Source organism: Ranitomeya variabilis, chromosome 7 (genome assembly GCF_051348905.1).
Source record: "Ranitomeya variabilis isolate aRanVar5 chromosome 7, aRanVar5.hap1, whole genome shotgun sequence".
In the NCBI taxonomy this organism is placed as follows: Eukaryota; Metazoa; Chordata; class Amphibia; order Anura; family Dendrobatidae; genus Ranitomeya; species Ranitomeya variabilis.
The window spans coordinates 16341689-16354772 of NC_135238.1; the positions used below are offsets into that span (position 1 = coordinate 16341689).

The window sequence follows — 13084 nt, forward strand, 5'->3', positions numbered from 1 at the left end:
GGGGCAGTATTATAGTAGTTATATTCTTGTACATAGGAGCAGTATTATAGTAGTTATATTCTTGTACATAGGGGCAGTATTATAGTAGTTATATTCTTGTATATAGGAGCAGTATTATAGTAGTTATATTCTTGTACATAGGAGCAGTATTATAGTAGTTATATTCTTGTACATAGGGGGGAAGCATTTCTTCCACTCATTGATATATTATCTACAGATGTAAGGTCCGGTCTGAAATACTTTTTATTTATAGATAATCTCAGACTCAGGGAACAGTATAGAAAATAATAGCAGATACAATATGGACCCGGTTTCGCTTTACATATAAAACAGACAAGATGAAAGATTCTCATATTGTAAGTAATTTGATAAAAAGATCTGAAGAAAAAAAAACCTGTGTGCGATAACATTTTATATAATTGTGTCTTCTCTTTCTTTAAAGTCTGATATGTCCATTGAAGAATCTCTCCTTCCTGTAGACATCATTCCTCCTGGAGGGCAGCGATCCACACATCCGTCTCCGTGGCCCCATCTTGGGTTAATTTTCTTACAATATTGGTCCTTTATATAGAAACATATACAAATCTTAGGAAAATAGAAATGTCACAGGCCACACGCCGGCCGTCTCCTCCTCATGGATTTTTGGTCGATACTGCAGTTGTATATTGCTATAGCTGGTGGCGGACTGTGGGCACGGGCCAACAATCAGCGGCTCAGACTGGTGTAATAACGGGTGTACATTCAGCCCGCAAGACAAGGTGGATGTGATAAGACTAGAAACATGGTGGGATCAGGCTTGTGTCGTCCTTGGGGGCCAATCACAGCTGAATGGAGGTGATGGGATGCCAGGCATAGAAGCTGGCGGTGATGGGATGCCGGGCATACAAGCTGGTGGTGATGTATGCCCGGCATCCCATGACCACCAGCATGTATGCCCGGCATCCCATGACCACCAGCATGTATGCCCGGCATCCCAAGCTGGTGGTGATGGGATGCCAGGCATACAAGCTGGTGGTGATGTTGGGCATACAGGTTGGTGGTGATGAGATGCTGGGCATACAAGCTGGTGGTGATGGGATGCCGGGCATACAAGCTGGTGGTGATGGGATGCTGGCCATACAAGCTGGTGATGATGGGATGCCAGGCATACAAGCTGGTGGTGATGGGATGTTGGGCATACAAGCTGGTGATGATGGGATGCCAGGCATACAAGCTGTTGGTGATGGGATATTGGGCATACAAGCTGGTGGTGATGGGATGTTGGGCATACAAGCTGGTGATGATGGAATGCAAGTCCACTGAGTAGCCGATAGTTGGCCAGTGAGTCAGACAACCTGGTAGTCATGACCATAGAACGGTTCTCTAGAGGAGTGCACCTTTTAGGTAAAGCGGTAACGAGCGTGGGTATCATTCATAGACTGGCACTAATGTGACGTGAGGACATTCATCTTGGCATCGGTTCCACACAATACATTTTAGATGAGAACTTGAGTGACCATCGAGGTTCCTCTAACGCTTATTTGGTAGACCAACATTGAGACGTCCACCAGTGTTAAATAATGTGTGGTGTTTGTCAGCAATGGCGGCTCCCAAGTGGCAGCCAATTCATTTGGGCTGTTGCCTTTCACCTGTACCCGCTGCTTTTGAATGACAGGTGATCAATTGGATTTATGAGTGATCGACATTGGACATCGCCGAGCCGTGGTCAGTAGAAGACTCTGGCAGTGCCCGGCATCTCTGGTATATATATATTGGCAGTGTTGACAGATACATCGGCGCTCGTGGTGGTGAGTCTGCTGCTGTCCAGGGTGCAGCAAGTCCGGCAGTGAGCCGATACGTCCATTACGCAGGCATCGCCCGCGGCTCATAGGCTGGACGGAGCCTTCAGCTGTGACGGAGTGCCGTTCATCTTCTCGTTCAGCCGGCCGATCCGGTAGGACTCGTAGTGGATGTTGTGGGTGATGTCCTTCAGGTCCTGCAGGTTTGATCTATAAGAGGGGAAAAAGAAACAATCTATTGAAGGAGACCTCCATCTAAGCAAAAACCGGAGATATACGCTACTCCCGTATGTCCCCTGATCAGTACACCCCCACCAGACGTCCCCCCATCAGTACACCCCCACCAGACACAACCCCATCAGTACGTCCCCATCAAACACACCCCCACCAGACAGACCCTCTCCAGACACTTCCCCACTGGTACTTGCTCCCCAAACACACCCTCCCCGGACACACCCTCCCCGGACACACCCTCCCGGACACACCCTCCCGGACACACACCCTCCCCGGACACACCCTCCCGGACACACCCTCCCGGACACACACCCTCCCCGGACACACCCTCCCCGGACACACCCTCCCGGACACACACCCTCCCCGACACACACCCTCCCCGGACACACCCTCCCGGACACACCCCCCTCCCCGGACACACCCTCCCCAGACACATCCTCCCCAGACACTTCCCCACTGGTACTTGCTTCCCAAACACACCCTCCCGGACACACACCCTCCCCGGACACACCCTCCCCGGACACACCCTCCCGGACACACCCCCCTCCCCGGACACACCCTCCCCAGACACATCCTCCCCAGACACTTCCCCACTGGTACTTGCTTCCCAAACACACCCTCCCCGGACACACCCTCCCCGGACACACCCTCCCGGACACACACCCTCCCCGGACACACCCTCCGGACACACACCCCTCCCCGGACACACCCTCCCGGACACCCCCCCCCCCTCCCCGGACACACCCTCCCCGGACACACACCCTCCCCGGACACACACCCTCCCCGGACACACACCCTCCCCGGACACACACCCTCCCCGACACACCCTCCCGGACACACACCCTCCCGGACACACACCCTCCCCGGACACACACCCTCCCCGGACACACACCCTCCCCGGACACACACCCTCCCCGGACACACACCCTCCCCGGACACACCCTCCCGGACACACACCCTCCCCGGACACACACCCTCCCCGGACACACACCCTCCCGGACACACCCCCTCCCCGGACACACCCTCCCGGACACACACCCTCCCCGGACACACCCTCCCGGACACACCCTCACCCTCCCGGACACACACCCTCCCCGACACACACCCTCCCCGGACACACCCTCCCGGACACACCACCCTCCCCGGACACATCCTCCCCAGACACTTCCCCACTGGTACTTGCTTCCCAAACACACCCTCCCCGGACACACCCTCCCGGACACACCCTCCCGGACACACACCCTCCCCGGACACACCCTCCCGGACACACCCTCCCGGACACACACCCTCCCCGGACACACCCTCCGGACACACACCCCTCCCCGGACACACCCTCCCGGACACACCCCCCCTCCCCGGACACACCCTCCCCGGACACACCCCCTCCCCGGACACACACCCTCCCCGGACACACCCCCTCCCGGACACACCCTCCCGGACACACCCCCTCCCGGACACACACCCTCCCGGACACACACCCTCCCGGACACACACCCTCCCCGGACACACCCTCCCTGGACACACCCCCTCCATGCCTCCTTCACCCCTTTAAGAAGCCCGTGTTGTGTGAATAGTGCAGAATAACACTGTGTCGCTATCAGTCGTCGTTCGCTTCCTTTACTCCTACTAGGATTCACGTGATAAAGGGATTGTCTGACATTGGGGGAGATGGGGCTGTTTCAGCTGTTTCAGCCCAATTCTGAAATTTGGGGAAAAATAATTGTAAATGTTCACTCACCTGATAAGCAAATCTCTCAGATCAGCAAATTCGCAGTGCGACGTGTTCTCCACTGCAATAAAGAAGCACAAAATGTTACCTTCTGGGGGGTCTGACATTTGGGGGGTACTGACCACCCGGGGGTCCGGCTCTCCATCTATTCACATCCAGGCGGGGGCACGAGCTATAGAACGCTGACTCCTACCTATACATCACATATGACCTCCCCTCCCCCATCATAGTCGCCCCTCTTGTAGGGGTCCCTTCTGCTCCATGGGGCTTTCCTAAATCCTCGTGTCTTATTGTGAACAGTGGTGGTCTGCGGGGGTCATCGCTGTCCTTGAATGCCGCCCCCTCCCCTCATTACAGGAACTAGTCTGATAATTAGTAAAACAAATGACAACGTTGTGGGGGTTTGACCTTCGGATGACAAGCTCATCATCCAGTCTTCAGTCTGGTGCTGGATTATCGGAATATTCTGGATTATCAGATGTCACGTTATGGTCATGGTTATTGTTTTTTGGCTCTGGGGGGGGGACGTCTCTCTCCGGCACGGCAGGTCCATGTCAGGCAGCAGCTGGAAAGCCTCCGTTATCGCCTGCTCTCCTCCTGACCTGTCTGCCGAGATCTCTTCGTGATGGAGACCAGATGCTGCAGAACCTCGCTCCCTCCACTAGAGAGGGGGGAGCCGATCCTGGCAAACGGACGGGCTATGGGGATGATCGACAGCCATTAATCCATAGGTGTTAGGAGAAAGAAGCAGCTCCCCTACTGACTGTGCGCTGTCATACTGGGGATACTGGGAATACTGGTGCCTGGAGCACACGAGTCCGCACACCCTTATTAATTGTGGGGAGGAGGAAGACGGATGGGGGGTCTTAGGACGGCTCACCCTCTATGATGCCCCACTTGGTCTTCCGCCCCAGGATCCTCCTGCCGTTCACGTGATGTTCCTCGTCCGTCCCAACGACGGCGAAAGGGATCTTCTGCTGCAAGAGGGAAACGCAGATCCGGTTATACATTACACATAATAATAATAATCTGCTCACACTGCTGAGGGTTTGTTCCAATGTACGCGGTCAGCAAAGAGATTTGTGCACCTCCAAACACTGGGCACCCCCTGCTTACCCGGATCTTGTCGTTTATTAAAGTCTCCGTTGGGTCTTCGTCCAGCTCCGGTTGGGGGTACACACTGATCCCGTGGGTCTGCAGGTCCTTCCTTATCTATGGGGGACACGTGGCAGCACTTAGGGAAGATGTTGGATCAGAGAGACCCCTCTATCTGCTGCTCTCTTGTAAGCTGCAGGTCACTGCTGAGCCACTAGGGGGCAGCATAGTCCAATAAAACATGATGAACCCATTCATGTGTCTATAGGCTCTGGATGGCCTTAGTGAGGACACATGACCACAGGTTCCTGCTGGTGCCATATACATATATATATATATATATATATATACCCCGGTCCTTCTGTATTAGGCACTTACCCTCTGTTTGAACTCTTCTCTTTCCTCCAATGTCAGAGTATCAGCTTTTGCAATGACGGGAACTACATTCACAATACGGCCCAGACGTTTCATGAATTCCAGGTCTAGGGGTCTCAGCCTAACAAAGTGAACAGCGTAATAAATTGAATAGTAAATCTGAACTTTCTAAGGAATTGTCCATTCTGTAGTTATCATGTCCCAAAAAACAACATTTTCTAGCTCCAGAACCTCTAAGTGAGGGCGCTGTTGCAATAAAGTCTATGCAAATTAAACATTTATGATGCGGTGGTGAAAAGTGGTACTGCAGGTGACAAAGTTAATATTCAATTTTACACTCTCCCCCCATCCCACATTTTGAGACCGTTTGAGGACTAAAACATGAGGTGCCCACCTTTACTTCATAACACAACTCACCAGTGGCCTGTAGGGGGGATGAAGTAGATGCAGCTGTGAATCCGGGAGTCTGGGATTCTGCATTTTCGGTTAACCAGGATCTCCTCTCTCAGATACTTCTCATATTGCTCATGGATGTACTTGATAATCGGGTCCCAACTAAAGCAAAGAGATGAATATTTATCTTAACAAATAAGTAAACATGCTACGAGTGTCCACTATTAAGTAAAAAAGACACGAGTGTCCCCTATTAAGTAAAAATTCCACAAGTGTCCTCTATTAAGTAAAAATTCCAAGAGTGTCCCCTATTAAGTAAAAATGCCACAAGTGTCCTCTATTAAGTAAAAATGCCACATGTGTCCTCTATGAAGTAAAAAAGACACGAGTGTCCCCTATTAAGTAAAAATTCCACAAGTGTCCTCTATTAAGTAAAAAATGCCACGAGTGTCCCCTATTAAGTAAAAATGCCACAAGTGTCCTCTATTAAGTAAAAATGCCACATGTGTCCTCTATGAAGTAAAAATGCCACAAGTGTCCTCTATTAAGTAAAAATTCCAAGAGTGTCCCCTATTAAGTTAAAAATTATATGAGTGTCCCCAATTAAGTAAAGAATTCCACGAGTGTCCCTTATTAAGTAAAAATGACACGAGTGTTCCCTATTAAATAAAAATGCCACGAGTGTCCCCTATTAAGGAAAAATGCCGCAAGTGTCCCCTATTAAATAAAAATGCCACGAGTGCCCCCTATTAAATAAAAATGCCACGAGTGTTCCCTATTAAGTAAAAATGCCACGAGTGTCCTCTATTAAGAAAAATGCCACGAGTGTCCTCTATTAAGTAAAAATTCCAAGAGTGTCCCCTATTAAGTTAAAAATTATATGAGTGTCCTCTATTAAGTAAAAAATGCCACGAGTGTCCCCTATTAAGTAAAAATGCCACAAGTGTCCTCTATTAAGTAAAAATGCCACATGTGTCCTCTATTAATTAAAAATTCCAAGAGTGTCCCCTATTAAGTTAAAAATTATATGAGTGTCCCCAATTAAGTAAAGAATTCCACGAGTGTCCCTTATTAAGTAAAAATGACACGAGTGTTCCCTATTAAATAAAAATGCCACGAGTGTCCCCTATTAAGGAAAAATGCCGCAAGTGTCCCCTATTAAATAAAAATGCCACGAGTGCCCCCTATTAAATAAAAATGCCACGAGTGTTCCCTATTAAGTAAAAATGCCACGAGTGTCCTCTATTAAGAAAAATGCCACGAGTGTTCTCTATTAAGTAAAAACGCCACGAGTGTTCCCTATTAAGCAAAAATGCCACGAGTGTCCCCTATTAAGTAAAAATGCCACAAGCGTCCCCTATTAAGTAAAAATGCCACGAGTGTCCTCTATTAAGTAAAAATGTCAGGAATGTTCCCTATTAAGTAAAAATGCCACGAGTGTCCCCTATTAAGTAAAAATGCCACAAGTGTCCTCTACTAAGTAAAAATGACACGAGTGTTCCCTATTAAATAAAAATGCCACGAGTGCCCCCTATTAAATAAAAATGCCACGAGTGTTCCCTATTAAGTAAAAATGCCACGAGTGTCGTCGATTAAGTAAAAATGTCACGAGTGTTCTCTATTAAGTAAAAGCGCCACAAGTGTCCCCTATTAAGTAAAAATGCCAGAAAGTGCCCCTTTATGCACTAGTCTTCAAGATGGCGTCTTTTTCTGGAGGATTCTGCTATAGAAACCACCTAAAGAAAATAGTCAAAAAATGCTGAAAAGACTGAGCATCTGCATTTGTATGTATAGAGACTCGCTGTACACATCTTCAGGCTTTTGAACATCTTTTAATCGCTTTAGGTTTCTAAAATCACCAAACATTTAAAAGAAGTGACCGTCCCGTTCTTCCGCTACTTTCCGCTCCACAGACTTTATAACACAAGTCAATGGGAAAGCTTGAAAGATGTCTGGATTTTTTTGTAATATTTTTTTCACAATCTTGGATTAGAAAAAAAACATTGGCATTTTTTCACTATTCAATGGGGCGAAAATTACAGTAAAAAAGACGTAGCAAAAAAAACAGGGAAAAACCTAAAAAAAACAAAATAAAAAAAATGCTGGCAAGCCAAAAATACAGGAAAAATGCTCAGGAAACGACCGAAAAATGACAAAGAAAAAACAAAAATGGTTTACTGAAGCGTCTTCTGCTTGAAAATATCGGCATCTCTACCCGAGTTTAGTCATGTACAAGGTGCGTTTAGGATTACAAACTCTCCACAAACCACGAGGAGTTAAGATAAGCTGCTCGAAAAAAAATCTGTTGTTTTTTGACCTCCTAAATAAACTTCATTGATCATGATGGATCTAGAAGGTCTTCCTCTTCAGGTTGCGGTGCGGGGAGACGTGTCGGACCGGGCTTCCCGACCTGACGTTGACATTGACTATGAGGGCCCAATGTTTAGCTACGTCCACGTTACCTTCGGTCATAAATTCTGCTGGGTTTCAATATTCTAACCTTAGTAGTTGGCTATGGTATCTACTGCCCCTGTGGAGGGGCCCACCGGGGAATTCACCAGCTCTCCCGTGGGCCAGTCCGAGCCTACCGTTACCCTGGGGTGAGTCTTGGACAATGTTGCGTTTACCAGTTCTGATTATTGATCTGGTCTCCGAATCCTGGCGTGTCGATCACCGTGAGCCTCATCTCCATCCCTCGCTCCTCGACCACTGCGGGTGAACAGATGGTTAACGTGACAGCCAAGGACGAGACTTTGGTCCCCTCAGGTTCTGGAGCGCGCTCTTTGCCCCCATCCGGGGTACACACGACCTCTCACCTTGGCTGACGGCTTTCATTTCTAACGTTTTGGGGATCCCGGCGCCGGGCGCTTTGCGGATCACCTTTGACTTGAAGAGCGTATTCACAAGGGTGGATTTGCCCAGTCCGCTCTGACCTGCAGATAGAAGGACATTTCTTCACTTTTAGATCACAGAAAATGAATACTGACCCCCCACCCCTATCATTTCCTGTTACCCAAGAGCAGAGCATTGTGGGAGCTTAACGGTCGGTCACATGTCTGACAGGGGCGGAGCTAACGCTGCTGTCTGTTTCTAATGGCAACCAGAAAAATAGTACACGCAGCTCCGGATGTGAATGAACAAACGTTGATAACTACGAAACCAAATAACCATAAATCTCTATATAGTGGCCAAATAAAACTACGTAATACCGCCATATGTGTAACATCCAAATAAAATTATTCCGTCATATGGCGTCCAAAAAATACGTAGTATCCACATACAATGTAAATAATATGTAATATGCCTGTAAACCTACATAATACCGCCATATAGCGCCAGAATAATCTGTTCTATCCAAATAACACTACTGTAACAGACTACATAATACCGCCATATAGTTGTACATATTACCGCTATAAACCGCTACATATGTCTTGGCTTCCTGCCCCATCTTGTTATGTGAGTACCCCCGGGCACGATGGGGGCGCTGAGGTAACATTTCTAGCCCCCCAGGTGGTGTTGCCGGCAGCACACAGCTCTATAAGCAGAAGACGGGATAATGACAGTTGCAGGATGGCGGCGTCTTCGCTTCCCCGCCTGCTGCTTTATATAATGAGCGGCAGCATGTTGTGTAGGTGGCAGAGCGGCACTGCCACAGCCGGGGACCAGGGTGACTGATAAGGACGCCGCTCACACCACACAGCTCTGCTAAGTGCTGCTAATTGTCTGGTCACACGGTCTGCGCATGACACGTCAGTCTGTGATTGGATGGGGACGTCATACTGAGGAGAGTGATGTCACCGTATAGCAGGTTAGTGTGTGACTGGATGATGATGACATCACTACAGCAGTGAGGTCACACAGCACATAGCAGGTTAGTGTGTGACTGGATGATGATGACATCACTACAGCAGTGAGGTCACACAGCACATAGCAGGTTAGTGTGTGACTGGATGATGATGACATCACTACAGCAGTGAGGTCACACAGCACATAGCAGGTTAGTGTGTGACTGGATGATGATGACATCACTACAGCAGTGATGTCACCGTATAGCAGGTTAGTGTGTGACTGGATGATGATGACATCACTACAGCAGTGAGGTCACAGCACATAGCAGGTTAGTGTGTGACTGGATGATGATGACATCACTACAGCAGTGAGGTCACACAGCACATAGCAGGTTAGTGTGTGACTGGATGATGATGACATCACTACAGCAGTGAGGTCACAGCACATAGCAGGTTAGTGTGTGACTGGATGATGATGACATCACTACAGCAGTGAGGTCACAGCACATAGCAGGTTAGTGTGTGACTGGATGATGATGACATCACTACAGCAGTGAGGTCACAGCACATAGCAGGTTAGTGTGTGACTGGATGATGATGACATCACTACAGCAGTGAGGTCACAGCACATAGCAGGTTAGTGTGTGACTGGATGATGATGACATCACTACAGCAGTGAGGTCACAGCACATAGCAGGTTAGTGTGTGACTGGATGATGATGACATCACTACAGCAGTGAGGTCACAGCACATAGCAGGTTAGTGTGTGACTGGATGATGATGACATCACTACAGCAGTGAGGTCACACAGCACATAGCAGGTTAGTGTGTGACTGGATGATGATGACATCACTACAGCAGTGAGGTCACACAGCACATAGCAGGTTAGTGTGTGACTGGATGATGATGACATCACTACAGCAGTGAGGTCACAGCACATAGCAGGTTAGTGTGTGACTGGATGATGATGACATCACTACAGCAGTGAGGTCACACAGCACATAGCAGGTTAGTGTGTGACTGGATGATGATGACATCACTACAGCAGTGAGGTCACAGCACATAGCAGGTTAGTGTGTGACTGGATGATGATGACATCACTACAGCAGTGAGGTCACACAGCACATAGCAGGTTAGTGTGTGACTGGATGATGATGACATCACTACAGCAGTGAGGTCACAGCACATAGCAGGTTAGTGTGTGACTGGATGATGATGACATCACTACAGCAGTGAGGTCACAGCACATAGCAGGTTAGTGTGTGACTGGATGATGATGACATCACTACAGCAGTGAGGTCACACAGCACATAGCAGGTTAGTGTGTGACTGGATGATGATGACATCACTACAGCAGTGAGGTCACAGCACATAGCAGGTTAGTGTGTGACTGGATGATGATGACATCACTACAGCAGTGAGGTCACAGCACATAGCAGGTTAGTGTGTGACTGGATGATGATGACATCACTACAGCAGTGAGGTCACACAGCACATAGCAGGTTAGTGTGTGACTGGATGATGATGACATCACTACAGCAGTGAGGTCACAGCACATAGCAGGTTAGTGTGTGACTGGATGATGATGACATCACTACAGCAGTGAGGTCACACAGCACATAGCAGGTTAGTGTGTGACTGGATGATGATGACATCACTACAGCAGTGAGGTCACACAGCACATAGCAGGTTAGTGTGTGACTGGATGATGATGACATCATTACAGCAGTGAGGTCACAGCACATAGCAGGTTAGTGTGTGACTGGATGATGATGACATCACAACAGCAGTGAGGTCACACAGCACATAGCAGGTTAGTGTGTGACTGGATGATGATGACATCACTACAGCAGTGAGGTCACAGCACATAGCAGGTTAGTGTGTGACTGGATGATGATGACATCACTACAGCAGTGAGGTCACAGCACATAGCAGGTTAGTGTGTGACTGGATGATGATGACATCACAACAGCAGTGAGGTCACACAGCACATAGCAGGTTAGTGTGTGACTGGATGATGATGACATCACTACAGCAGTGAGGTCACAGCACATAGCAGGTTAGTGTGTGACTGGATGATGATGACATCACTACAGCAGTGAGGTCACAGCACATAGCAGGTTAGTGTGTGACTGGATGATGATGACATCACTACAGCAGTGAGGTCACACAGCACATAGCAGGTTAGTGTGTGACTGGATGATGATGACATCACTACAGCAGTGAGGTCACAGCACATAGCAGGTTAGTGTGTGACTGGATGATGATGACATCACTACAGCAGTGAGGTCACAGCACATAGCAGGTTAGTGTGTGACTGGATGATGATGACATCATTTTTGACAAATATAAGAACAATCATCCTCGAAAAAATCCTTTAAATTGTGGCAAAAAATATCTCCAAAAGTGCCGCTAACAGACCATGGAGGAGAGACGGCCGTCGCCCCACGTCTCCACTCACCCACCACCATGATGTTAAACTCAAAGCCGTATTTCATAGCCTTGCGCTTCATCTGGTCCAGCACGGAGTCGATGCCCACGTAGCCGAACGGCTCCCGGCCCAGATCCTCGCACATCTTGGTGTCCTCCGCCGCTCTGACCAGGCTCAGCTCCTCCATCCTGCTGCCGCTGCTCGCACCGTCCGGCCCCGGGCTCAGATCTGTAAGGAAAGAGGAAGACACTGTCAGGAGAAAACCATCAGCAGGAAAACGAGAAACGGCGAAGACGTCTGGGTGCGACTTAACCCTTCATCTACTGCACCCAATCCAGAGCACAGAGAGAATCAGAGCCGAAATCAGATCAGAGGACAGAAGGAAACAGAGGGGCTTCCACAGTGACCCTAAACCATTAACCCAATCACTGCCAGCTATGACCCTTCTATTATTATTGTTATTATGGTATACCACCAATTTTCAAAGATGGTGCCCATCAACCACAAACGCTTATGTATCTACCTGGGGATTTTCATCAATTTACGTCACCATTCACATGTATTACTCATCCTGTATTATCCTCCAGAGCTGCACTCACTATTCTGCTGGTGCAGTCACTGTGTACATACATTACTGATCCTGAGTTACCTCCTGTATTATACTCCAGAGCTGCACTCACTATTCTGCTGGTGCAGTCACTGTGTACATACATTACTGATCCTGAGTTACCTCCTGTATTATACTCCAGAGCTGCACTCACTATTCTGCTGGTGCAGTCACTGTGTACATACATTACATTACTGATCCTGAGTTACATCCTGTATTATACTCCAGAGCTGCACTCACTATTCTGCTGGTGCAGTCACTGTGTACATACATTACTGATCCTGAGTTACATCCTGTATTATATCCCAGAGCTGCACTCACTATTCTGCTGGTGCAGTCACTGTGTACATACATTACATTACTGATCCTGAGTTACCTCCTGTATTATACCCCAGAGCTGCACTCACTATTCTGCTGGTGCAGTCACTGTGTACATACATTACATTACTGATCCTGAGTTACCTCCTGTATTATACCCCAGAGCTGCACTCACTATTCTGCTGGTGCAGTCACTGTGTACATACATTACATTACGGATCCTGGGGTACATCCTGTATTATACCCCAGAGCTGCACTCACTATTCTGCTGGTGCAGTCACTGTGTACATACATTACATTACTGATCCTGAGTTACATCCTGTATTATACCCC

General features: G+C 48.4%; 1 protein-coding gene across 5 annotated transcripts in view; it reads right to left on the reverse strand.

The window, feature by feature from the left end:
• Positions 1–225: 225 nt before the first annotated feature.
• Positions 226–13084, reverse strand: part of SEPTIN12 (septin 12) — a 111210-nt gene continuing 98351 nt past the window's right edge. For 4 of the 5 annotated variants that reach the window (XM_077274224.1, XM_077274225.1, XM_077274226.1 and 1 more), the window contains 9 exons: positions 11857–12054; positions 8421–8537; positions 8232–8313; positions 5629–5766; positions 5215–5332; positions 4858–4953; positions 4622–4718; positions 3751–3802; positions 226–1988 (listed from right to left, as the gene is read on the reverse strand). In XM_077274224.1, coding sequence (XP_077130339.1) covers positions 1865–1988; positions 3751–3802; positions 4622–4718; positions 4858–4953; positions 5215–5332; positions 5629–5766; positions 8232–8313; positions 8421–8537; positions 11857–12054 — 1022 coding nt within the window. In that variant the 3' untranslated portion in view covers positions 226–1864. Of the gene's footprint in view, positions 1989–3750; positions 3803–4621; positions 4719–4857; positions 4954–5214; positions 5333–5628; positions 5767–8231; positions 8314–8420; positions 8538–9015; positions 9298–11856; positions 12055–13084 lie in introns of those variants that run through there. The other variant, XM_077274228.1, reaches the window with a different exon arrangement.